General features: G+C 40.4%; 1 protein-coding gene across 1 annotated transcript in view; it reads left to right on the top strand.

The window, feature by feature from the left end:
* Nucleotides 1–27,594, top strand: part of Rpap2 (RNA polymerase II associated protein 2) — a 71,475-nt gene that overhangs the window by 9,899 nt on the left and 33,982 nt on the right. The window contains exons 7-11 of the mRNA XM_051198387.1: nucleotides 9,423–9,458; nucleotides 11,053–11,977; nucleotides 15,076–15,170; nucleotides 18,120–18,200; nucleotides 24,320–24,388. Of these exons, the coding sequence (XP_051054344.1) occupies nucleotides 9,423–9,458; nucleotides 11,053–11,977; nucleotides 15,076–15,170; nucleotides 18,120–18,200; nucleotides 24,320–24,388 (1,206 nt within the window). The remainder of the gene's footprint in view (nucleotides 1–9,422; nucleotides 9,459–11,052; nucleotides 11,978–15,075; nucleotides 15,171–18,119; nucleotides 18,201–24,319; nucleotides 24,389–27,594) is intronic.

Below are 27,594 nucleotides of genomic sequence, written 5' to 3'. Positions count from 1 at the left end.
ATCCTCCTGAATGATGCATGCTTGAAGAGTTGGCATAAACCTTGTTGTTTGTGGTCAGACAGTGAAGATGGATGCTAAGTAAATTCAGTGACTTAAGTGTAAAGAGATGAAGGGAACAGAGCTTTACTCTAAGACAAGCAGGCAAAACCTTAAATTCTGTTCCAGTAAAGAAGGGATACCACTCTAAATTCCACTAGCTCATTGGCAGCAGAGACAGACCTTTGATGGCATATTTCTCTGTAATCATTCCTATGCAAAGCCTACCTACCACCGTATTGCCTTAAACTTCGTGTGATAAAGACTAAATTGGTCATCTCACCACTTTCTCGTTCAGGGCATTGAAATGCAGCAGGTTCCAAGGTAAATGGGACACTGGCACTCTTCATCTTGTCACTTGTTCTTTACCTTTTCTGTCACTGAACTGCTGTATTGAGGTGATCCAACACCAGCAGCGTGTTCCATTCCCCATTGAATTACACCAGTTGGCTTAAGTTACCTTTGTCTTTTATTTCCAACATCTCTGCTTGTTAAATTCAGTCTTCTGTAGAATCCTTATATCTACTTCAAAACCACTTACCAAGCTGGACATGATTGTGCCTACCTGGAATCCCCAAACTCCTGAGGGGAAGATGATCAGAGCTCAGGGACATCCTTATCTACATAATAAACCCCAGGCCAGCCTGGTCCACAAGAGACACAGTCTCAAAGGAAGAGAGGGAAGAAGGGAAAAGGAAGTCATTCACCAGACAGGTTTTCCAGACATAGTTACTAGCTCTTAGATGACCTTTTCCTAAGTCTCACCCCTCTTTGTTTACGATGTCTGCTTTTCTTCATAACTTGAATCCTTGATCTATGTTTGTAGTTACTGAGATTCATCTTATTTTTCTTACATTTTAGTGGAGGAAGAAAGATGAGAAGATTATTCCCCTAATCTAAACAAATACGCTTACTTTAGAATACACACTAATCACTCAGTGCCTGGCAGGACACACATGCGCATGCATGCTCATGTGCACCGTGAATCTCAACCTGTGAATTTAAGGGTCATTACAATACTAGAATAAAAACTTGAGTGGAACCATATCTAATAACTTTACTGAGTATGTAATATAAATTTATGACATTACTTAATGAGAAACTGTAAACAAAAGAGAAAAACTCAGGATTGGCTAACCACAGTGACACTTTCTAGGCCATCGTTTCACTTTCCATTTTCTCAGTTACCAACATAACTATAATTTGAAAATATTAGATGGACGGCTCCCTAAGTAATTCATAAATTTTAAAGTACAAATCATTCTGAATAGCACAATAAAAAATCTCACACCATGTTACTCCTCCTTGCCTGGGGCATGGATCACCCCTTTTCCCAATGTAGTCACCTGTCAATAATTTTCTAGCCACATAGGAAAAGAATATAGTGTATGAAAGGTCTTGGTTTTAGGCATCATGGAGAGAGCAGTACTGTATATCACAGATAAAGAGAAGATCACAGTAAGAAGAAGGGCCAGGTAGAGTTTGGTGCATTTTTAGGTATGAGGGAGTGTCAGGTGTCTGCACTATGGGGGTTGAGCCAGGACCTTCTAGGTGTTAATCAAGGGCTCAACGAATATACCCAGTACACAAGATCTTTTGAGCAGACCTTGATCTGGTGTTGGTCTACAAGATGAATTAAAAAACAAGGAATCTCAAAAGCTTTAAAGATCTGTAGAGTCAATCTAGTTCCTTTGTTAAGCCACCTTGTAAAAATGGAGCATATTCCATAAGCTAATGGTAGACACTGAATGAGGCCAGGCTTCTACCCACTGTCCTCAGTGTGATTTGTAGACATTAGTGAAGGGTTGGTCTAAACATAAATCTTCCCGTTGCCTGTCATCTAACCAGAGCTTCTAATGTGTCCAGCACTCATAGGTGTTACAGCCATGTCCTGTCTTCCCAATCTACATGTGGCTATGTTGTAATTTAATGAATCCACTAGAGGTCACTGTTGTGTTACTGCATTTTAGAAAAGCTGTCCCTAGTGTTTAATACAGATTTTTATTTTAAATAATAAACATAAATTTCACTATAGTGATTTAACAGTCAATTTAAAATATAAATTTGAAACCCATTCACATGATTAATATATCATGCAATTAATATAAACTTTTAAATTTAAATCTTACATTGTAATCTAATATGTGCATATAGCTTTAAAACAGTCACTAAGTGTCTAGTTGTTTTCTAGCACTTTTATGGTTACATGTCTGTCCTGTTGGTCACCAGTGGTTTGAAGAGCACTGTTTCATTCACTCTAGGTTTTTAGTTTTAGAACCACAAAACCATATTTTTTGTACTAGACTGCAGTTCCTCACTTGGGAAAGTAGAATTCTGCATTTATATTCGTCCCAAATCAGAATGAAACCAGACAGACTTGAGCTGCCTTGTTACCCGCTCTGTCTGATTCAGGAATGTAGATGAATCTGAATGCTTTTATTTGTAAAGATAAAGGCTGATAGAAGACTGGAACAAAGTTTGAATGAGAAGAAAAGCCAGGGGTAGTCTAATGTGTTTGAACCCTGACATGTGATGGTCTTAAATGCCAATGGGAAACAGAGTAATAAGTTTGACCCAGTTTGATATCTCACACATTACTGTGAATACTAGGATAAATTTGTTTATTATATAATCCCTTAGCTTTGTGCCTCAATAATTTTACTAATCTGATTATTGTATTAGAATTAGGAAGTCATTAATCATAGTGAAAGATATCTAAAATTAAAATATGTTCTCAAACCTTAGGGAGCAGTGGTTCTCACAGACATCTGATAAGTCTGCCAGGGACAAACACGAGATAAAGCTATGTGGCTCATAATCCATGATGTGTCTCACATTGTGACTTGACATTGCTCGCCTGGCTGGAGCCCGGAAACAGGCCACATACAGTTCTGATGCCAAAACAGTGTGCTCCTAGTTAGTCTATGCTTGGATTTATAAATCCAGAGTGGTTCTACACAAGTAGAGTCTGGAGCTTAGGAGACAGAAGTCTCTAGAATTATGAGTTAAAAATCTAAAAGGAAAGGACAAATATTGTTTTTAAATATCAAATTTGAGTGAATGGTTAATGCTGACAGAGCGAATGAAACACATCATGTGGCCTGGAGATGGGGATTTTTACATATCAGTTCTCTGCAATAAACATGCATAATCTCAGGGGCGGAAGCCAAAAACCTCTGCAGAGCAACTTTTATAACCTCTTCCTGAGCAGCCGCCTCTGTGCTCAGCAAGCAGAATAAAGGCTTCCTGAAAAGATTTCATTATGTCTGAGAAGGCTTGAATCCTCCCACCACAGAGAGGACTGTAGGTTACCAGCTGCATTGATTCATATGTAATACACACTTTCCACACTATATAACACATACAGATATGAGCATATCCGTATGTGGGGGTCAAACAACCCTTTCACAGTAGTCATATATCAAATATTCTGCATGTCACATATTTACATTATGATTTAAAACAGTGGGAAAATTACAGTTATCAAGTAGCAATGAAAATATTTTTATCATTGTGGGGTCACCACAGCATGAGGAATTGTATTAAAGGGTCACAGCATTGTGAATGTTAAGAACTAGTCTAGAGCCAGGTGCAGTGACCTGCACCTGTGATCCCAACATTTCAACCGTTCGGCAGGAGGATCAGGAATTGAAGGTAATTTTCTACTGCCTTATGAGTTTGAGGCTCAATCATGTCTCAGAAAACTAAAATATGAAAATAATTATATAATCATCTAACATACTTTAGTGAAAATAAATCATTTCTATTTTTAATCGTATTCTCTCATATATTACATCCTGACTGCAGTTTCTTCTCTCTCTACTCCTCCCAGCCCCTCCCCCTCCTCTGTCTCTACAAAATCCACACCTCTTCCGTACCTCTTTAAACAAGAGCAGGCCTCTCAGGGACATCAACTGAACATGGCTAACAAGTCACAAACTGTCACATCAAGGCTGAACAAGGCAACCCAGTAGGAGGAAAAGGGTCCCAAGAGTGGGCAAAAGGACCAGAGACAGCCCCCCCCCCAGACACACTCCCACTGTTAGGAGTCCCACTGACACATCAAGTCCCATAAAAGTACAATTATAACATATGCAGAGGATCTAACTCAGACCCATACATGGTCTGTAATCGTCACTTTAAGTGTCTGTGATCCCCTGTGAGCCCTGCTTAGTTGATTGTGCTGAGTAGTTCTCCTCCCTTCTGGCTCCTACAATATTTCCTTGCCCTCTTCTGCAAGGTTTGCCTGGCTCTCTGTTGGACTGTGGACTGCCATTTTGTCCTGTTGACTGTTTCCTTTGCCTTACAGAAGCTTCTTAATTTGATGAGGTCGGATGTGTTGATGTTCTTAGTGCCTGTGCTATTGGTGTTCTGTTCAGGAGGTTGTCTCTTGTGCAAATGAATTCAAGGCTACTCCCACTTCCTCTTCTATCAGGCTCAGTGTGTCTGCTTTATGTTGAGGTCTTTAATCCATGTGGACTTGAGCTTTATGCAGGATGCTAGTTATTAATCAATTTGTATTCCTCTACATGCTGACATCCATTAGACCATGCTGAAGATGCTTTCTTTTTCCAATTGTGTATCTCTGACTTCTTTATGAAAAACAAAACAAAAATTAGGTGTCCATATCTCTGTGGATTTTCTTCTGGGTTGTCAATTCAGTTCCATTGCTCAACCTGTACCTGTCTGGTTTTTGATTTTGTTTGTCAATCGATTCCATGGATCAACCTGTCTTTTTGCCAGTCAATTTCATTATCAAACTGTTTTTATGCCTATGCCATGCAATTTTTGTAACTATATCTCTATTGTACAATTCTAAATCAGGGATGGTGATGCCTCTGGATGTTCTTTAATTGTACAGGATTGTTTCAGCTATCCTGGGTTTTTTGGTTTCTCATATGAAGTTGAGAAATTTCCTCTCATGATCTATAAAGAATTTTGATGGCATTTGCATTGATCTGTAGATTGCTTTTCATAAGGTAGCTGTTTTCACTATGTTAACCCTACTAATTCATGAGCATGGGGGATCTTTCCATCTTCTGATACCAGTTGTGGGCTGGGATATGATGTTAAGGAGAAAGGGAGCTGTTGGGTGCAGGCTGGGCAGGCTCTGAGGAAGTGTTGGCAGTCTGTGGGGTGGGGCTTACTTGGAGTACTAGGTACTAGTGTGGCCTCTCAAGATAAAACATTTATGAGCAATCATTTTGAAAGCATGTCTTAAGTAGAGTAGTTACTAGTTTTGTGGGTTTTTTTTTTAATTTATTTAACTTTATTTTATGTGCATTGGTGTCAGATCCACTGGACCTAGAGTTACAATTGTGAGTTGCCATGTGGGTGCTGAGAATTGAACCCTGGTCTTCTGGAAGAGCAGCCAGTGCTCTTAACCTCTGAGCCATCTCTTCAGCCCCCTAGTTTAGTGTTTTGTCCTTTTTTAATTGAGCTTCCAGAACTATCACCATGGCAACATAAATTATGAAGAACATATTAACATAAAGAGAAATAGCAATTTTTAACACACTAAAAGAATTTTAACTTCATCTAATAATGAATAGAAAAGGCAGTGTATCCTGTCTCATTCTCTCTGTAAGGGTAAATATAACAAAAGTAAATCTCTTGTAGTGTACCATTGCTCGTTTTATAGGTTAGGAACCAACAAAGGTATTTAAGTCACTTAAAATATCACCTAGTAAACTAGGTGTGATGGTACACACCTATAATTTCAACATTCAAGGCCATCCTGGTCTACAGGTTGAGGTCCAAGACAGCCAGAACTACATAAAGAGACCCAAAAAAAAAAAAAAAAAAAAAAAAAAATCTCCTAGTAAAGTCAGAGAAAATGATATAAGATTTGTAAAGCATGGTCAAGAGAAATGGTACAAAAGTTTTCTTCAGGGTTTTTTTTTGGGGGGGGGAGGATGTAGGGGGGTTGTTTTCCTGACACTAAAGCAACATTGGGTAGAAAGAGCTTAGAGTTTGAAATAAGACCTAAGTTCTAACCTTGATTGACTGTCGGCTGTGCTATCTCAGGTCAGTCACCCTCCCAAGGTTCCCCATTGCTTACCTGTAAAAACTGCTGGGAGTTGGAAGATGAGATGAAGTAGTGTATGCACCATGGAAATTGTCTATAACAGTGACCTACTGCTAGCCACAACCATGGTCATAGCCAAGCAGCAGTAGAAATGTACTGAACTATACACTAAAATGTCATGAAATGATAACTTCATGTTCTCCACAGCAGACTAAGCTGCCCATTCATGATTTGCTGCTATTGTTTCAACCCAAGGCCCGGCATTACTAAATGGGCTCCACCTCAAAACCAAGTTGTTGGCCCCTTTATCCTTGGTTGGGGTCTTGGAATGTGTGGATGCAGAAGGCAAGCTGTACAGTGACATGCATACATTGTTCTGCTTCCTGAGTAGAAGCAGTGCCCCAGATGTCTGGAGCTTTGACTCTCTGCCCTCCCTATAGCAATGTCTAGAACTGTGGGCCAGAATGTTGGTTCTTACTGTATGCTAATGTTCTTCCTGCCATCAGAAACTGGGCTATCTTTTATTTCTTAAAAATAAAACAATCAAAGGGACGAAGCAAGGTGAGTCTGTAGTACCAGCTGCTCAAGAGTCTGAGGCAGATCAGTTGAGTCCTGAATTTAAATACCAGTGTGGTTAACACAGTGGGATCCCATCTGAAAAGAAATAAACCCACAAAATGAAATCCAAACTAGCCCAAATTGTATTGATGATATAAATGTTTCAGTTTGATTGTCCCTTGAGTCAGCAGCATTTGGGGTTGTTATCATTTGGATCCCTGCTGTCAGGATTGTATGTTAGAGTTTCCTCTCTGACCACAGCTTTGATCTTGTCTACAGCCATTCTGCAACCTCTGACCCTGTCTCCAGCTCTTTTCTTCTATGCTGACATATCATATTTGATTGTCATGTTCGGTTCCTTATCTGAGAATTATATTTGATTTCTCAGACTCTACATTCAGCAAATATAGCATTGTCCTCGAAGTTGATTCTGAGTTCTTTCTTGTTCAACTTTTTGCCCTTTCCACCTCCCAAGGTCCAGTCCTCCCCCCCCCCTCTCTCTGTGTACTTGGATTGCTGAACATCATTGAGAAAATTTTCAAGACCATTAACATTTTGGGTAGAATATTCCTTTAATTTTGGTCACCTAGGGTTGTTAAATTACCCATTTTAGAGACAATGGAACATAAGGTGTGGTAATATACACAAGACACTTTGCTTGTATACAGAGGTTTGGGTTGAAATGCAGGTGTGGAGGTAGGTATGCTGGTTCACATCTGTAATACTAGCATTTAAGAGGCTGGGGCAGGAGAAGCATAGTTTCCAGGGTAACTGACCTTTGTAATGGTTCCAGGCCAGCCTGAAATGTAGCGAGACTCAAAAAAGATAGATGCATATATAGATCAATACTCACCCACCCAAGTCCATCTGGCACCAAACCCTGTATCTTCGGCATTCCTTTGGCCCTAATCACAACTCTACCCTCCTTTTCCCATTTGTATTTTATGATAGATTCACATCTTTCCACTAGCTTCAGCTTTGAGCCTGACCTCCATGCTCCAATCTATTTTAACCTACTACTGTGCTCAAATGTGAGATGGCATCTGTGAGCATTGTCTCTGTCTCTCTGTCTCTCTCTCTCTCTCTCTCTCTCTCTCTCTCTCTCTCTCTGCATTGCAGACACACCGCTCTGCTCTTGCTTACTAATCTTTCTTTCTTTTTCCCAGGCCTGCCTTTATGTTTAGTCCATTCTTTTTACTTTTAGACTGGTTCGCTTCCCTCTACTTTAAAAATAAAAAGAACAACAACAACAAAAAAAAAGGTTATTGGTGGTGTCAGCAAAAACCATTTAAAACGAGTGATAGGTATAGATTCCAGGAGACAAGAGGTTGATAACTGGATGACAGATTAAGGAACCGAACATGACAAGTGCAGACTTTATGTGTTTGGGTGTCATGTCTGCTTGTTTGCCTGTGTACCATGTGCATGCAATGCCCTCAACTCCAGAAGAGCACACAGATTCCTTGGGACTGGAGTTACAGGTGGCTGTGGGCCATCTTGTCCTGCTAACATCAAACTCTGTTATCTGTAAGGGCAGCCAGTGCTCTTAACCTTGCAACAGACTTCTTTAAAGAAAACTAACAACAAAAGGGGTTAGTGTTGTAGACTTCCAAAGGACAGGGGTGTGTTTGCATGTTAAGAGGGGGGTAGATTTAAGTATGATTACCTGTTTTAAAAAAAGAAAGGCATGTGGAATAAGAGTCATAGGTTTAACTTCAAATATCTCTAGTTACAAACTGTGTAAGACCAGCTGAAATTGTTCCTTTCTATCTTTCCTTGATTGGCTCAACATCATTTCTGACTTTCTGTTCATGTATCTCTCATGCACTTAACAGTGCACCCTTGTTTGGGCCTTTAAATAATGTCTCCATAGTGGGTTCCTCATCATTTATATTTCACTTTGAAGAGCTCTTGTCTTTTCAGTAGTCATGATGGTAAGATTTCTAACTGTGTAACCAAATTGTTCATGGAATTAAGTTGACCTTACTTGATTTGTACAGAGCCTAGGGAGGTGGCTCTATGGTTAAGAGAGCTTTGCTGCTCTTGCAGAGGATCCAGTTCCCAACAACTACATAGCAGCTCACAACTATCTATAACTCCAACTCCAACTTTTCTGACACCTTCTTCTGCCTTCTCCAGGCACTGCATACGCGCGCACACACACACACACACACACACACACACACACACACACACAGTGCACATACATTAATGCCCAAAATGTGGTGGCACCTTTAGTCCCAGCTTTGGACTTTTATGAGTTTAAGACCAACCAGAAATATATAGTAAGATTGTCTCAAAAAAAAAAAAAAGAGGCCATAGTCCAACATAATTATTGTCTCTGCAGTTAGGTTGATAGGATAAGAATTGCAATATAGTCTCTGCTCTCAAGGAGCTGGTGGATGTTAAGAGAACATAAACATGTGCTCAATAAAACATTTAGATAACAGTTCTGCTAATAAACAAAATAATCTGATTAACTGGAGCTGACAGTGACTGGAATTTATCAAAGAGGGTGATTTGCATTTGTTCACATTGGTCAAGGGAAACTATGGGGTGCATGTGAATCTAAATTTAATTCTGAAAATGAGTAAATTTTAGGTAAACAAAACACTGAATCCAGATTTTTTTTGCATATATTTTACAGTATTTTGTAAAATACTTTTTCTAAAGAAAAAAAATCTTTTATGAATTACTTCTTTAATTATATTTCCTATGCAATAGAGTTAAAGTAAACCCTTGAACGTGTTTGATGTGTCAGTTGCCTTCAGTTCCCTCTGTGTTTTTTTTTTTGTCCCAGGCCTCCTGATTTTCAGCTGCTGAAGGAAGGACAAAGGTTCGTTCAAATCACTTTCACCGACCTGAGTGGGCCAGGTGGCGTGAGCTGATAGACTTCCTGTGTTGGTGTGGTACAAAGAAACATGTGACATGTTCAGCATTGTCTTTTTTTAGGAAAAGATGATTTGTTTGATCTGTCTGATTTATTGTACAGATGTCCCATTGAAGAGTCTAATAGGACCTGTTGAAACAGACACAAACACAGCCTTCATCTCAGATACTGTTCCTTTGTTGGTGAGGTTGTGCCCATAATATTTGAGAACAGGTTTTGTGGTCTTACAGGATTTTAAGTTATTAATTATTTGAAAGAATATCTAAAATATTAATATAAATACAGGTTGTGGGTTTTTGTTTTTCCTAACCCCACCTCATAGCTCTTAGTTTGCTTAATTGCAGCCATCTCTTACAACAGATTCTTTCCACTCTCCAATTAAATGTCTCTGGTCATCAGTCCCTGCCTTAGTCATAGGGTATTAAGCACCAATAAGAGACATTTGCTTATTGATGATACCTTTATGGTTTTAACCTAGTATAAAATGTAAGTACCTTAAAACATCAAGAGAAAGAATGAGATAGAAAAAGCTATGAAAGGAAAGTTTCATTCCAACTATTTTTAGATTTGTTTCATTATTTTATATTTATGTATGTATGTATGTATGTATGTATGTATGTATGTATGTATGTACTTACGTACCTAAGTGTCTGCCCAGGGAGGTCAGAAGAGGACATTGGATCCCCTGGAACTGGAGTTTGGGGCAGTTGTGAGCCACCATAAGAACACATGGTCTTAACTACTGAGGCATCTTTTCAGCCTGCATTCTAATTTCTTGAAGTTAAACAGTCTTCCTATGCAACAATTACTTGCCTGATGGTGTAAGTTAGATTCTAGGTAAAAGAAATTATTTGATGCCGAAAATTTTGGACACCTTTCTGCATTCCCACTAGGGCCTTGCTCTCAGCTCCTTGCTTCCTTGGTTCTTTTCTTCACACCTTCCCACAGTGTGCTTCCTGACCCCACACACCCTCACCCAGTAGGAAAGCTCTGATGAGTATCTTTCATTGAAAAATGTTGGTACCAACTTAACTTTCTTTTATGACTTTTGTATTTTTCATTCCATGGATTTTCTGTATAGGTCAACCAGAACTAGAAAATATTAAGCTTTTTTTTTTTTTTAAACAAAAACAAAAATCATTGAACAGGATAGTGCCTTTAAAGTGTTATGGTGTTTGTTTGCTATACCTCTTGAGGAATTGTAAAATGGGGCCAGAAGGTGGTGGCGCATGCCTTGTGAGGCAGAGGCAGGTGGATCTCTGAGTTCCAGGCCAGTCTGGTCTACAGAGTGAGTTCCAGGGCAGCCAGGGCTACACAGAGAAACTGTCTCCAAAAACCAAAAGGAATTGTAAAATTGGTAGAAACAGGCAAAGGAAATCTGGAAAAGAATTGTATCAAACATGTATTAGATATGGAGAAATTAGAGTAAAGGTAAGGCTATGTCTAAGGAATGGAAATTTTTACCTTGAAAATTCCAGAATGTAAGTGGGAAATGATTTGTCTTCCCATTGTCCTCTGTTTGATTATCTTTCTTGGACAGTGGCTGTTCTGGAGAAGTAGTGCAATTCTTCAACGACGCCATTACAGCAGCAGACATCGACAGTCCTGGGGCCTATGAGGCACAGTGTAAGCCACTGTCTCCCAGCACGAGGAGTGAACACACCAGTGATGATGAGCAAGGCTTCGTGTCCTCGCTTCTCCCAGGAAACAGGGCACAGGCAACAGCTAGAAAGCGACAGCCGCACAGAGAAAGCAGCATAGAGAGAAGGAAAGCTGGTCAGAAAGTGGACTCCAGGTGCAGAGAGCAGACTGTGGCAGATGTCACTGAGCAGCTGGGTGACTGCAGATTGGGCAGTCAGGAGAAAGCCGATAAATTTCCTTCAAAGAAAGAAGATGCTCAGATTTCTTTACCCGTCCCTCCAAGTGAAGGACTGCCCACCTCAGCAGTTCCTGACGGCAGGACAGGTGTGTCAGAGGTCACTCTTGTGGGGATTAGCAAGAAAAGCGTTGAGCATTTCAGGACCAAATTTGCCAAATCTAACCAAGGTTCTGGGTTAGCCTCCACCCCGGTGCAGGTATGCCCTGAGGTTGCAAAGGCAAACTTACTTCGAATTCTAAAGGACACCTTGACTGAATGGAAGACAGAAGAAACACTGACATTTCTGTATGGCCAAGATCGTTCCTCTGTGTGCCCAAAACCATCCCTAGCCCCTGTACCTGGTGAAGAACTTGATGAAGATGATGTAAGTTGTGGGGCAGGTAGTTGTGGTCCTGCCCCGAGCCAACCTCAGAACAACCTGGATGATACACTATCCGTTAAAGGCTCGGGTACGGCCATTAACCCAGTGCCAAGCTACGAGAGCTTGAAAAAAGAAACAAAAATGCTAAACCTGAGGGTCAGGGAGTTCTACAGAGGACGCTATGTCTTAAGTGAAGAAATGACCAAGTTGCAGGACCCAGGAGAGGTATGTCTTCCAATGAATTTTTTTTTTTTTTTTTTTTTTTTTTTAAGGCTGCTCACATTTGGAGAACTCAGCAAAGCAAATCTGGGGGGTGTGTAGATAATTAAATACATTCCGAGGTAATGTTCAGTTAGCATCCATCTGAAATGTTACAGGCATGGCTGGTTCATTGGAGAAGGTGCTTTCTACCCAAGCCTAGGGAGCCGAGTTCAGATTCCTGGCTCTCATAAACTGAAGTCATGGTGGTGTGCATCTGTTACCCACTGCCAAGCAAGGGGAGGGGCAGAAACAAGGGTCCCAGGGGTTCCCTGATCAGCCAAACTAGGAGAAACAGCTCCAAGTTCAGTGAGAGACTATTTACAAACTAAGGCTAAGAACCATGATAGAAGAATACATGCAGCATTGACCTATGGCCTCTGCATGCCCGTGAGTGCACACGTGTGTGTGAAGATACACCTCACATGCAAATGAAAACACTGTAGTAAAGGGACTTACTGGGCAGTAGTGGATACAGAGATCCGCCGCATCATCTGCTGGTTTTTTTTAAAAACTTAGTTCTTTGAGTCTGCTTATCTGTACATGGGACTTTCAGTAGCTTCCATTGTTCATTTGTTCAGAGTATGTGGCATAACTCTTCAAGTCATTATACATAAGGCTGAGTGTACACTGCTGAAGTGTAGGAAGGAGTTTGTAATGTTCCCATTGTGTGTTTTTTGGTTTATATGTGCTGCCTGGGAAGTCTCATAGCATGGAAAGAAGAGTGGATAATAGTCTTAATTTAGCATAAAACTTTGTTATTAAAAGATTTGTAAGTGATGTTGCCCTAATAATAAAAACACACTTGGAGGCCAGGCGTTGGTGGTGCATGCCGTTTGTCCCAGCACTCGGGAGGCAGAGGCAGGCAGATCTCTGTGAGTTCAAGGTCAGCCTGGTCTACAGAGCTAGTTCCAGGACAAGCTCCAAAACAGTACAGAGAAACCCTGTCTCAAAAAAAGCCAAAAAACAAAACAAAAAAATTCAAAACTTGGAGATTTGGAGAGGCAAGGTAGAAAGAGAAAAATACAGAAATTTCTTGGATCTTAACAGAACTTTTGCCTAGCTTCACCCCGTACTCGGAACCACAGTAGTATTATTAGATAGCATTCAAAACTTGCATTAAGCTCAGAGAAACATTGTTCTCTTCCAGAGAACCGCATAAGCCCTACCACCACTTATAGCCTTACAATGGATAAACCAGTTTCTGAAGTCTGTCTGTGCTGTAGAGCGATTTACAGCCTTTTCCCTTGGCATTCAACAGTAAGGGTATGGATTGTTGAATGTTTACAGTGAGCACACAGACCAGGAGGTGCTTACGGAAACTGGATGGCATTAGTGCCTGCTCTGATTGTTGCCTCTCCCAGAATTACTATCCTATGATAGAGATTACTTTTGCCAATTTTGAACAGACTGTATTCTTTACTATCCAGGTTGTTTCATAGAATACTGTTTGGTCTGGTTTGATTTTTACCTGTTTGTGCTGTTGTGTGTATCCCTGTAGTTCATTCTTTCATTACTGAGGAATATGCCATTGCATAAGTAAAGCAGTCCCCTGGGTTGGGAGGGCTACGTCCCATGAGCTCTGAGCCTATCTTTTGTGTGACACTCATGAGGGGAAAAAAAAATGTCTCTTCACCTTGAATAGGGATTAACAATCCAAGGAAAGTGTGTCCAGGTCCGGCTTTGTAAGACTGAGCATGTTAGGATCACTGACATACTGGGTAGCCATGGCTGCATGGCTGAAAAGTCATGCATTGGGTGATCACCGAGACTGTTCCCAACACCAGCCACCAATACCACATGCAGCTGGGAGGCCAGAGGGAAGGAAGTAGGGCTGGAACCTCTGGTGTAGGCCTTCTACAAGAAAATGTCCATAACTTCCTCACCTCTGTCAGAGGCCCAGCTACCATGACTGCTAGCCCCAGGATTGTGCTTCATGATGGACACCGGCTATGAAGTCACCTGGGAGAATGTGGCTCTGCTTCCCCTGTCCAATGAGCACTTTTAAATGCTGTGTTGCTCACTGCTGGAGGGTCCGTTGGCTCTTTCATATAATTCCAGTTGTCTGCTAGAATTTTCAACTGTCATTTTTCTTTGAAGATGTTAACTTTATATAGCTTATACAGAATATAATTTAACAGTAATATAATTTTATTATCTGAATTCCTGAGAGTTTGGCTTCAATAGGCTCCTGATTCTTACTATATTATCTTTTATTAGATATCAAACATTTTATATCAGTGTTGCAAACTGAGCTTAGTAATACATACCTATAATCCCAGTGCTTGAAAGGCTAAGGCAGGAGGATCATGAATTTGAGCAGGTCTGATGCACATAGGAGACCCTAACCTGAGACGCAGGATATTGTTATCCTCTGGGATAGATCTGTTTGATTCTCATAAGACTTCCAGCAATCCCACATTGACATAACCTGATGAGAGGAATTGCAGTAACTTAGTGATGGCAACAGGTCATTCTTCTATTCCATCCCAGAGTGTGCTCCTTCCGAGTCTTTCTCCATTTGGGGAGCATTACGTATAGCCCTCTTTTGGCATGGCCTGACCTGTCATTTCTGTTAGAAAAACTCTGCTCAGGTTTCTGTTAGGGGGGGAAAAAAAAAGCACCTCTTCCAGGGTTAGCCCATGCACTCACTCTCCTGAGTTACCCTCTCCAGGGTGTCAACCCAAATTCTGTACTACCTTACTGTTTCGACGCTTTCAAACAAACAAAGTGGGTTTATTGTGTTTTGTTTTTCTTTTCAACTTTGTCATTCCTAGTTCATTTGAATGATCTTTTCTGAAAACAGGACTTTCCCAGGAATGAATTCTAGTATTGTTGATGTTAACCCTTAACTGTACATCTATTATGTACATTTATTATTATCTAGCATTTTATAGAGGTGACAGAAGAGGGCAGAGGGACCAGGCAAGTTCCTAATGGTGACTAAATGTTTTAATTCTTAAGTCTGTTTCTATACTAGAGGAGTGAACTTTTCTGTTTAATGTTATTCTGCTCATTAAAAAAAAAAAGAAAATACCACTTTATTTCTGTTTGTTTTGTTTAAGAATGTGCTTCGGCGTGATCCCAGCTTCCCACTGATTGATTCAAGTTCCCAGAACCAGATTAGAAAACGGATTGTACTTGAAAAATTGAGCAAAGTGTAAGTATGGATGGGTCATTTGGCTTGGTGAGAGGTTTAAATTAACTGAATGTTTTGAACAATTTTTGATATGAAAAGCTTGTGTGAATTTTCTCATTTGAAAATTCTCCATTTTTAAATTGTATCTTTCCAGATACTTTCAGTACTAAATTATTTTTGTAGATATCACTGGGATATCATACTGAGACTGTAGAGTAGAAAAACAAAATACCCCATGCTGTCCTAAACCAGCAAACAGAGAGTGCTCTTGAAACAAGCCAAAGAAGCTCAGCTCTTTGTTGAATGGTCATGTCGATAGACACTGCCACAACCAGTCAGCATGCCATAGGCCCGCTTCATACTCAAGAGCATGAGTTCAGTCAGTTCACTATACCATAGGCACACTTCACATTCACTCAGGAGCATAAGTTCAGTCTGTTCAACATACCATAGGCACACATCACACTCAAGAGCATGAGTTCAGTCTATTCAACATACCATAGGCATACTTTACACTGAAGAGCATGAGTTTAACACTGAAAAGCATGAGTTTAGTCAGTTCAGCATACCATAGGCACACTTCACACTTGCTCAGGAGCATGAGTTCAGTCTGTTCAACATACCATAGGCACACTTCATACTGAAGAGCATGAGTAGAGTCAGTTCACTGTACCATAGGCCCACTTCACACTCAAGCATGAGTTCAGTCAATTCACCATACCATAGGCCCACTTCACACTCAAGAGCATGAGTTCAGTCAGTCAGCTTGCACTTTGGCTTGAAGCGTCCTGTGATGGAAAAAAATTGTTCATAAAGTTAGCCCAGTCACAAATAACACTTAAAAGTTACTCTTGTTTCTGTTTTGTTGTTGTTGCTTTGGTTTGTTTTTTTCGAGACAGAAAGTTTCCAAATCTTTCTTCCACAGGTGTAAGGTAGACCTTGAACTTTTAAACCTGCATTGTCAATCACTGTTTAAGGAGTTATGAACAGATAAGTCTTAGTTTTGTAGTGTTCTGAAGAGGAAAACCATTTTCTGGAAGCATAATATTTTTGAGCAGCTAAGATATAAAACGTTAACTGGTGATATAATGGGAAGTACAACTACTTCACTTTGAAAGACATTTTCTAAGCCAATCTTTACTTGATTGGTTTGTTGGTTTGGTTTGTAGTCTTTTGGAAATAGTCTCACTATAGTCAGCCTGAAACTCACTGTATAGACTAGGGAAGCATCTAGCTCACAGAGATCTACTTCCTCTGTCTCTGCCTTTGAGCTGGGATTAAGAAAGTGTTGCTATGCCTGATGTGGCATACACTCTTGACTTGGTTCAACCTAAAAAGGAAAAAAATTATCAAGAAGAATTACTGTTTTGAATAAATGTTTAAATTAATATTCTGCTGTGTGAATGTGTGGGTGTGAGTGCAGGGTGTATGTACAGAATCCATGTATGTCTTCGTATGCATGCAGGTCCATGTATGTGGGCATAGAGGCCAGAAGCCAATCTTGGATATTATTTCCAAAGAGTCATCCACCTTGTTTATTGAGCCAGGATCCCACTGGGACCTAGGGCTTATGCACTAGGCTACAGTAGCTGGTCATTGAGCCCAAAGAGAGACCTGTCTCCTCCCACAGGCGCTTATGCTTGTGTGTGGGAAACATGTTACTGACTGAGGTGTCTCCCTAGCCCTGTTGTTGTTGTTGTTGTTGTTTAACTAGTCTTTACGCTTGTCTTTGTATCAGTAAAATAATTCTGTATAAGTCGCCACCTATCTGATAACGGTGCACGACGATATCAAACTTAACTTAGTTTATGCAGGTTTTGAATGGTGGGATGGATTATCATTTCAGGTACATAGAAGGTAGGGATTTCACTGGAAATAATTTCCTAGATGTCTTGGCTAATGGAGGTGATGGCTGAGTGCTGCCAAGCCCTAAACGACACATTTCTGCAACAATCCCCCACCACCACCACCACCAAGGCTCAGGGGACACTGTGGAAGAGAAGGTGTAAAGATTCTAAGAGCCAGGGGATTGGGGGAAGGGCTTTGAAATGCATTTCTCTGGGCTGACAGTTTTTTCAAACACCAGAAAAAAAGTAAATGGTTGGGCATGGTGATGTTATTGTGGTTATATTAAAAAAAAAAAAAAAAAAACACCTTTGTATTTAGAGAGATGAGTGAAAATAGAGTCCAATGACATAATGTCAAGAGTTTAAAGTACTTTAAAGTACTTCTGGGGAAGCAAGGGACAGAAAAATGGACTTTAACATGACAAGTATTAAAAGGTTGGATCTGAGCCAGGCGCACTGCATGCCTGAGGCCCAGCACTTGGGAAGGGCAGGAGCAGGACAAGGACTTGAATGTTGTCTTTAACTACATAGAAAGTCTGAGGCTAGGCTAGGCTACATACCCTTATGCTGCACAGGGTGTATACTATAGAAGGAATGAAATGTGTTTTGTGTATAATGAGCATCATGTATTTTTACTTCAAATGTGTTATATGGTATATGCATTTTCACCCAAGATTTACCATTTTAAAAAATAATCTGTACTATTTTAAATCACTAAATGTATCTGTTATATAAATCACCTATAGGCATCTTGTGTGTGTTGGGATAGTGTTTATATACAATGTTTATATATGATGCTTTCATATTAAAACTATGGAATTAAAGGTGAGAACAGGTTGCTCTTCATGTAAAAAACAGTAACAACAACAACAAAAACTAGGAACAGAAAGAGGCACAGGCAGCAGCCAGGGTGGTTTGCATTGCAGGGCTTTACACTCTGTAGCATGGATGCAGAGCTGGATTTAGGAGAATGATTTGACACCTCAGGAGTCATAATGTAGCTTCTACCCCAGTGTCACCATGGGAACACAGAGCAAGCATGCCCACCAAAGTGTTTCTACAGAACAGTGAAGTTCTAGCTTTAAATAATGTATAGTGTTTTTTGTTTGTTTTTTCTTTTCAGATTGCCTAGACTTTTGGGTCCTCTTCAGATTACAATAGGTGATGTTTACTCTGAACTTAAAAACCTTGTGCAGACTTTCAGGTTAGTGTTAATGTTGTAATTTTTTTTCTTTCTCTGTTATTTGCCGTACTGATGCTTGCACAGTCCATAAGTAGACTAAGACAGGGAAGTACATGGCTTGTCTTTGTGGAACCACATTGTAAACTCAGTGCTGTTTTCTCCTCCTCTAAAATTACTTTTTGTTTTCTATTGAATACAACTGCTTTTGGCTCATATTTTGACATATGTTTACTTTAGATAACTTGCTTATAAAGTAAACTGCACTTGGGAGGAAAACTTACAGGCTGGTGAGATGACTTTGTCAGTAGAATGCTGACCTTGTAATGTGAAAAGATGTCACCACCACAGCAGCTCTTACAAAGGGAAAACATTTAATTCAAGTGCTGGCTTACAGTGCAGAGGATTAGTCCATATTTTCATGGTGGTAAATATGGCAGCACATAGGCAGACTTGGTGCTGGAGACGTAATTGAGATATCTACATCTGTATCCACAGGCAGCAGAAGGACACAATCCCTGTAGACCTAGCACAAGCACAGAAGACCTCAGAGCCGTCCTCCACAGTGACACACTTCCTTTAACAAGGCCACACCTCTTAACAGTGCCACTCCCCATGGGCAAGCATTGAAACACATGAGTCTATGGGGGTCATTCCTATTCAAACCACAAGTCCTTAAAAGCCAGTTTAAAAAAAAAAAAAAATGAAAAAAGCTAACATGGTTGTGTATGCTAAATATCTCAACACTGAGGACGTGGAGACTGACCAGCCAGCCTAGGCTACTTGGCAAGTTCCAGGCCAGAGGCAGACCTTGACTTAGAACACCTGAGGCACCAAACCCAATTGTCCTCTGACCATCCCCCCCAACCCCACCCCACACACACACACAGGGTCCTCACTGCTGTGTCAGGGTTGTCTCTATTCCACCATATGCATCTATTTTCAACAATCACAAATTTGGCAAATCATAACAAAAGCAGAGAAACAAGGCAACTTAACTTAGTTGAGCTTGAGAGAAGAATCCAGGATGTAATACTGGTCTGACTTGACTCACTAGATGGAGCTAGACTGTGAGCTGCCTGTTAGAACTGTAGAGTGAGGCCAGGTCTGCTCCCAGGCCAGTGTTTCCCTCCACTTGCCTTCTCTTCCTTCTTTATTCCCCTCCTCCTGTAGCTTTAACTCTTCCACAGCAAACACATACTCAGCAGTATTAGTCTATTTTCCAGGTTTAGGCCCTGAACACACATTCAGAGGCAGTCTGTTCCTTAAGCACCTTACCAGCTGCTGTGGGAAACATTTATTAGTCACATGTATTCCACCATGGGCTTAGAATTGGCTAAAAGAGTGGATCTTGTTATTGCTACACACACACACACACACTCACACAGAGAGAGAGAGAGAGACAGAGAGAGACAGAGAGAGAGAGAGACTTCATAAGGTGAGGGGTGTGCTGGTCACCCAGATTTCTTCCCATAAATATGTGTAGTCACATACAGTTTTACCCATCATGCCTCAGTAAAGCTGGAAAATCATCACACATGTGATGAACTTTAGGAAAGGCTGCAGCAGTAGTTCTTCATGTCTGTGGTAGGAAGTTGCCTTGCAGCTGGGAAGGATGTTCTTCCAGGAACCCTCATGAAGAACTGACATGTAGTCAGTCTGCTATGTGGACTGGGAGTGTTGTTCAGTGGTGGATTATGTGGTTGGCATGCATGAAGCCCAGTTTTGACCTTAGAACACAGAGAAACCCCCAAAGTCATTTTAATTGTATCACAGCTTCCATTCCCTCAATGGCAACTTTCCTGGTGCTGTCCTCACACACACATTACAGGAACAGCTGGGATATCCTTGAATACTTCCAAGGGTGTTAGGTTAAGAACCAGTAATTTCACAAAAACTTAAAAAACCCGAAAAGCCTAATGGGATTACTGAGGAGAGTTTTGTAAGGAATCTACTATGTAACTCCCATTACCCATCATGCTTCATTCTCCTGACACCTGAGCTAGCCAGGACAAGAAACTGCAGCTATGAAGAGACTTTGATTTGTCCATTTTAATGTACAAACTTGTTTTGTCACTTTTTCTGTCATCCCTGTTTTGTAGCTAGATTCCTCTCGATTACATTTTTCATTAAAGACATAAATAAATTTGAAGTCAGTAGCATCATTTCATCATGTTAGTAGGGGTGGTAATAAATATGGGACTATGAGCGTGAAACATGGTTGGTAGGAGTTGGTTGTCGTCAGAATAAGTAGTGGTATACAAGAGCTTAGTTTTGCTTTCTATACTTTTACAGATGCTTGAAACTTAAAAGACATCTGTGAAAACCAAGCCCAAAAGTTAACATCTTGGTAGAGGATACTATAGAATTCTGCTCCCAAGACAACTTGGTGTTGAGTAAGTTATTTTTAGCAGTCTGTCCTCTAAAGCCACAGTCAGAGTCTGTAGCTCTTTAAGTTTCCCTGATGACCTTCAAGGATATGTCAGGGTTCCCAGGGAGGATGAGAAAGTGTGGCTTCTGCTAGCAATGACTAGTGTGGAGAACTGCTTTCAGTGAGTACTGATAGTGGGAGAGAGGAGACAGAAATAAGTGCGGTTTTCTCTTTAAAATGATCTCCTGTACTAAGAACCTGTAGAACAGCCATTCCTAAGCCATTTAGTAGCTATGAATATGTGGCTTGGCCCCTGGAGACCAGGTCTCCTTTGATTAGTTATGTTTGTGCTCAGACAGCAGGATAACTTAAAAGCCCCCTAGGTGATTCCAGCATGCAGAGTTGAGAGCCTGTTTAGGGCTCTCCAAAGAACCTTTTGTGCCTGAATAAAGAGCTGCCCACCACCCTGACCCCCACTCAAACCCAAACCAGAGTTGGGCTGTGTCTGTTTTACCAGTCACAGCACAGGACAGACTCCAGCCAGCTGGTCAAGATGCTTGTCTGAGCAGATATTAATTGAAATCCTACTCTCTTCTGCCACTCAAATCCTCTTGAAATTGCATCTATGATGAATCAAGACTTTTTTCTAAATGTGTGTAAATTTTAAATATGTGTATTGTGTGTATTGGGAATTGAAACTCAGTCCTCTGGAAAGAACAGCCAGTGTTTTTAAACCCTGAGCCATCTCTCCAGCCCCTTTAGATTTCTTTAAGTATTAGTTAGTAGTAAATATATTTATTTAGCATGTATGCTAGAGACTTTTTGGATCAGCAATATAAAAACAAGTAGACCTTTGCTATTCTGCTAATGTAATAGAAATACTGTGAGACAAAAGCAAAATCTCTGGTTGTTTGAATGAGAATGACCCCCATTGGCTCATGTGTTTGAATACTTGGTCTCCAGTTAGTAGAACTTTTTAGGAAGGTTAGGAGGTTGTTGGAGGAAATGTGTTGCTGTGGTGGGCTTTGAGGTTTCAAAAGCCTAGGCCATTCCCAGTGCATGTGCTCATTCTGTCTGTCTCTCTCCCTCCCTCCCTCCCTTCCTTCTGCTCTCCCTTTCTCTTTCCTTCCCCACTCCCTCCCTCTCTCTCATCCGCCCCCTCCCCTCCCGGCTTTTGGAACAGATATGAACTCTGAGCTATTGCTCTAGTACCATGCTTGCCTGTTGCTATGCTCCCTGCCTTAGTGTCCTGGCCTTACCCTGGCCCCAATATACTTCTCTGTAAGTGGCCTTGGTCATGTGCTTTGTCACGGCAGTAGACAGTAACTAGGACAGCCTCTTACTGTATTTCCCCAGTGGAAGTTTATACAGTGGTAGTTTATACAGTGTTATAAATTACATGGTACATTTCTTTTCCTAAATGACAGAATGAACTCACGAAATCTTAAGTATATGTTAACTGAGAGGTTTAAGAACAACAACAAAAACCAAAACAGAATTTTAGGCCTGATGGTGCACATCTTTAATCCAAGTACTCAGAGGCAGGCCAGACTGTAAGTTCCAGGCCAGGCCAGCCCAGGGCTGCATAGTCAGATCCATCTTAAAAACAAACAAGCAAAAATCCCACCCAGACCAGAGCAGCTGCATTACACTGTTTTTTGTCATTTTTATGTCTGTGCTTATCCTGCTGTTTCAGCTCTTCATGGTTATGTGTTGAGTTCCATTTTATTTGCTACAGGATGACCGTGAACAGAAAAGCCCTTATCTCTTGGTACTTCATCCTACCAGAGAGTTTATGCATGTTTTAGTGTAATTTATTACTATGTGGCATACACTCTTTTCACTTTTCTAGTATGTTCTCCATTTCTTCTGAGAAAAGGTGGTACTGAAGAGTGAGAACATTTCAATTTTAGATCATCTGGTGGGGAGACAGCAGCAAGGGCTGCATTTGAATAAAGGGCTAGGAGCAAGCCTGAAAATGGCCAACAAGGAGGCTCAGCAGGTAAAGGGCACTTGCTGTGCAAGCCTGTTGACATGAATCTCCTGTTGACATGAGTCTGACCCCTACCCACATGGAGGTGGAAGAAGCCAGGCAGCTCCACAGAGTTGTACGCAGACCTCTTTCATACATGGCACATACATTCACCATGTCACACACACTCTGCACACATCATAGGCACACTAACAAAATAAAGAAACCTGGAAATGGGGCTGGAGCGATGGCTCACTGCCTGCCTTTCTAGAGGACCTGACTTTAGTTCTTAACACTCACATGGTAGCTCACAGCTGTCTGTAATCCCAGTTCTGTCGCGTTTTCTGTGTCAGTTGTTCAAAAGTTTTTTGGTTTTTTTTTTTTTTTTTTTTGTTTTGTTTTTTTTGTTTTTTTGTTTTTTTTTTAAAGACATGGACTTTCTATATATCCCTGGCTGGCCTTGTAATAGCTCTATAGACCAGGCTGGCCTCAAACTTACAGAAATTCCCCTGCCTCTGCCTCTCCAGTGTTGGGATCAAAGGTGTGCGCCTCCACACCCAGCCTAACATTTTATATTATTAGCAGGTGTTGGAATCTACAGCACCAGTGACAGGGCTGGGCTAATATCTACGTTAGCTGACTTTATACTGTGCTGCTTTTTTTTTTTTTTTTCGAGACAGGGTTTCTCTGTAGCTTTGGAGGCTGTCCTGGAGCTCACGCTGTAGACCAGGCTGGCCTCGAAATCACAGAGATCCACCTGCCTCCATCTCCCAAGTGCTGGGACTAAGGCATGCACCACCAACTCCCGGCACCATGCTGCCTTTTTATAGCTAGGCTTTTTATTAATTTTGAAAAACATTTTAAACTATAGAGAAAATCCAGATTGATAAAACAAATTAATAGGTTTTTTAAATTATAAAGTTTCACTCAGATATTAAACTACTTGTTCTGGGCACCTGGGATAAACAGGTGATACAAGGAGGTTGGGAATATTGGGCTAGGGGTGGCCGGGGGACAGAGGGGCTGGGCCATTTGTCTCTGCAAAGGTGCTTGGAGGAAGACAGTGTGAGCACCTGAACTGTGAAGTGCATGTGTCACTTTTGTGCTTTCTGTATGTGTTCAGACAATATTTAGTGTTAGTCATTCATGATTAGTGAAAAAAACGATGCCAGGCCATATTTGGTTTCATTCACAAAATCATTATCTTGTATATATAAATCTAGGTCATTCATATCATGGCTATTCAGTACTCTAAATATGCTACAATTTATTTCCCTCTATTATAAGCAGTATTTGGCTAAAGATTTTGGTAGGTCATTACACATAAGTGAACATACTTTTAAGTCTTTATGTAGATGTAAAGTACATATGTATGTATGTATGCATATATATATATGTGTGTGTGTGTGATTTATTAGGTATTGCCAAAAGCTTAAGTTTTCTCTAGCAAAGACCTGTTCTTACACTAACTAGCACTCACGTTCTATAAATTATGGCATCTCTTAGTTGCCTGCTACCAACCAGGCTGAGATCAAGAAGTGCTAGACAGTCTTAGTTACACTAAGATCTAGAACTACCTCTTAGCTGGGCAGTGGTGGTGCACTCAGGAGGCAGAGGCAGGAGGCAGGAGGATCTCTGAGTTCAATGCCGGCCTGGTCTGTAGAGTAAGATCAAGGACAGCCAGAGCTACACAAAGAAATCCTGTTTTGAAAAAGCAAATAAATAGTTAACCTCTTTGACACATTAAATTGTAATTCTTATCAAGAACTAAAATTCAAGATAAATCTTGATGTCTTTCAGATTGTCAAATCAGAACATCATACACAAGCCCGTGGAATGGACTTTAATTGCTGTGGTATTGCTGACACTGTAAGTCCTCATTCAGATTCCATCTCTAAATGAACAGTTGGGTCAGGACAGTCCCTGGTTTGCACACTGCCTTGGAGAATAGTGTTTCCATATTTTGAGAGGCTGTAATTGTTTGTTTGTATCTCTTCCATCTTAAGAAAATCTAGTCCTCTTAAGTATTATTTATCTTTCGTTAGAGAACATCCCATATGCCAGGTTTATGCAACAGTCCCTTACATTTCATTGTTAATGCCTGTTTTCCTAAGACTGAATGAGTGCCATTGGTTAATATGGGTGTTTTTGCATATATTTCATTTTTTGACATAGTTTGTCTTAAATAGTAGTGAATAAGTTTTATTTTCTAAATGTAAATTTTTAAATCTAACAGGTTTAAAGTAGCTAAAGTAAATACTACCCAGTCAAGTATACATAAAACATTTAAAACCTACTCATCTTTTAAGAAACCACTGGTGGTTTCTAGGCTAGTTACAAAAGGGTTAGAGGCATTTATTGGGTATAGTGTTTTTCAGCATGATTAATCACTGCTGCTGCTGGGTGTGTGTAGGTGTTGAAGCCCATAGACAATTGATAACTAAGGAATGCTCACCTCAGAGTGTCTATACACACACACAAAGCTATGGCTTTGGTCTGACATGTGCTTTCCCTGTCCCCAGGTGTGTGGGAAGGATTAGGTAGGCTTCAGTGAGCCAGAATCTGTGTCACCCAACCAGATAAGACTCACATGATTCATTAAATCAGAACACAGAAAATAACTTTACTTGAATGCTCTTATATAAATTTTTAATCAACCCTAAGAACAAATCTTTTGTTATTTCTACTATTCAGTGTTCCGGTTGAATTGGCAGTTCATGAAAAATACCTTATTAATTTTTAAAAGGCTTTTCTACTTTATTAAATGTGTAAATATTTTGGTCACTGACAAAAAATATCAATAACTGTGCTTACCTACAATATCATGCCATAGACAACTGTCTGTACTTTTGTAATTTATTATGCCAAGAGGGAAGCAGTGTTTGAATTGACATGTTAAAGGTATGAACAGTAATCTCAGAACTTTGCTTCTGCAACTGAAGACATATGAGGCCCTATACTTTTTGTATTAAACTGTTGGCACATCTCCAAAATGTTTAGCAAGGAATAAGATAAAGCATGAGAAACACAATAGTGAAATCTACTATTAAACTTCATATATTCCGTGTATAAACAAAGCTCTAGGCTGAAAAGCTGCTTTGGTCAGCAAAATGCCCACTGAGCAAGCATAAGTTTAGACCCCACTACCCATGTAGGAGCCAGGTGTGGTAATATCTGTTCCCCCAGCATGTGGGTATGGGGTGGGGGTGAGACAAGTAGACCCCAAAGCTCACTGAGGAACCAGCTTACCTGAATCCACGAGCTCCAGGTTCAGTGAGAGACCCTGTCTCAAAAAATACAGTGGAGAGCAATTGAGGAAGGCAACCAAAATCAGCCTTTGACCTCTACATACACGTGCTTACCAGCATGAGCATGTACATACATCCAAACAAGTTTATACACAAAAATATTTAAAAACCTAAACACTTAAAGAAACCTGTGTGTGATTTTAATAAAGGCGCCATGTGACAAAATAATATTGACAGCTGGTTCTTTTTTGCACCATTTAACCTCTGGGTTTGGGTGTCACAACCCTTGTTAGGTGTAACAATCACTGGCTTTGGTTGTACGCTTTTATGTGTACTAACTTTCCCATGTATAATCTTACAAGTGTCCTTTGTCACTCTTCTTAAGCCCTGATCCTTGCAGCTTGAGCTAACCTTTCTCCCTAGCCATTGATGCTTTGATGTGTAGACAGCTTAGTCATTTCAAGAGCCAGTCCTCTGGCTTCTGGGATCATCGGTTGTTATGGGTACACGTCTCCAGGGACTTGTAGGTGTTTTGGTTTTGAAAGCTTGCATCATAACTCTAACTTTTGCCACAGGTGCCCTTCACAGTTCCCAACCAGTCGGCTTGCTCTCTGCAGCTTCAGGTGTCAGGGGCCTCTCTTCATCCTTTACACGAGCTCCTAAGAAGTCCATCTTAGTACATGTTTCTTTATTTCTTATTTCTTTTTGCAGAAAGCCCCTTTTAGCTTTTAACACTTACCCCTAGGGAACCTGTTGTTTAGCTGTTAGCCCATTTCATTTACAACTCTGTCTTTTTATCACTCATCTAAAATAAATAATACTAAGCATGTTAGGAAAACAATTTAAATACATGTCACACTAAAATAAACCCCACTCACTTGTCTAAGGTGTAATTATATTTGGTATTCCATCCCACCTTCTGCCCATAAAGCTTCAGACACTTTCTGATGAAGATAGCATTGCCCTTGAGGAAAGAACAGACATGAGGGTCAGTGTTGAACAAAGCCCTGCCATGGAAAGTGCAGAGAACTCAGACATTCAACCATATCCCCACCAGAGAATTGCACACATACCTGGGGACAGTGACCTTTCCTTTCAACTTTTTAGTTTATTGCCACTAAAGTCCCACTCACTTCAGAAAACTTCACAGCCTTTTTCCGATTTCTGAGGCAAATTACGTAGAACTCGTAGGCATTTCTGAAATACATATTCAAAACCAAACGTTTATAGTCACTGAAAGAGAAGGTATATGTAAGATCGTTTGTGAGACTGCAAATGGTTTCAGCGCACCGCCTGACTTTGGTCCCCAGATCTCACAACTTGTTAGGAGACAACAGATACCTGAGGGCTCTCCTCTGACCGCCACACACATGCTGTGACATATGTACACCTGTGCTCATACACACAAAATAAATATGTAAATATTTTTAAATAATTTAAAATCTTTAAATATTAAAGTTGTATTATCAATATTCATTGAATACATAAAAGCTGCTTCTAGAATTCTATGCTCCTGTGGCACTTTTATGGGGCAAGGAATGCCCATTTTTGACACATACACTAGTCCAGAGCAACAGAAAACCCCAGGCCTTAAATTTTCACACCAGTGCTCAAAAAAGTAAGATATTTGTATAGAAAACCATCCTCTCTGGAGATTTCCTCTGTGCTTTCACATCACAGACCTACTATCACTGAGAAAAAATTTGGGCCCTAACATGTAATATATCAATGTAAGTGTTTGATTTTTGTATCAGTATGGTCTCGGAGAAGTTTGCTCTGGTGGAATTAGCACAGTTGCTGAGCTGTGTGTGTATTTGAAAATGCATC

Source organism: Phodopus roborovskii, unplaced genomic scaffold (assembly GCF_943737965.1).
Source record: "Phodopus roborovskii unplaced genomic scaffold, PHOROB, whole genome shotgun sequence".
In the NCBI taxonomy this organism is placed as follows: Eukaryota; Metazoa; Chordata; class Mammalia; order Rodentia; family Cricetidae; genus Phodopus; species Phodopus roborovskii.
The sequence above is the reverse complement of the archived record's forward strand: the minus strand, read 5'-3'. Positions and strand labels throughout refer to the sequence as shown.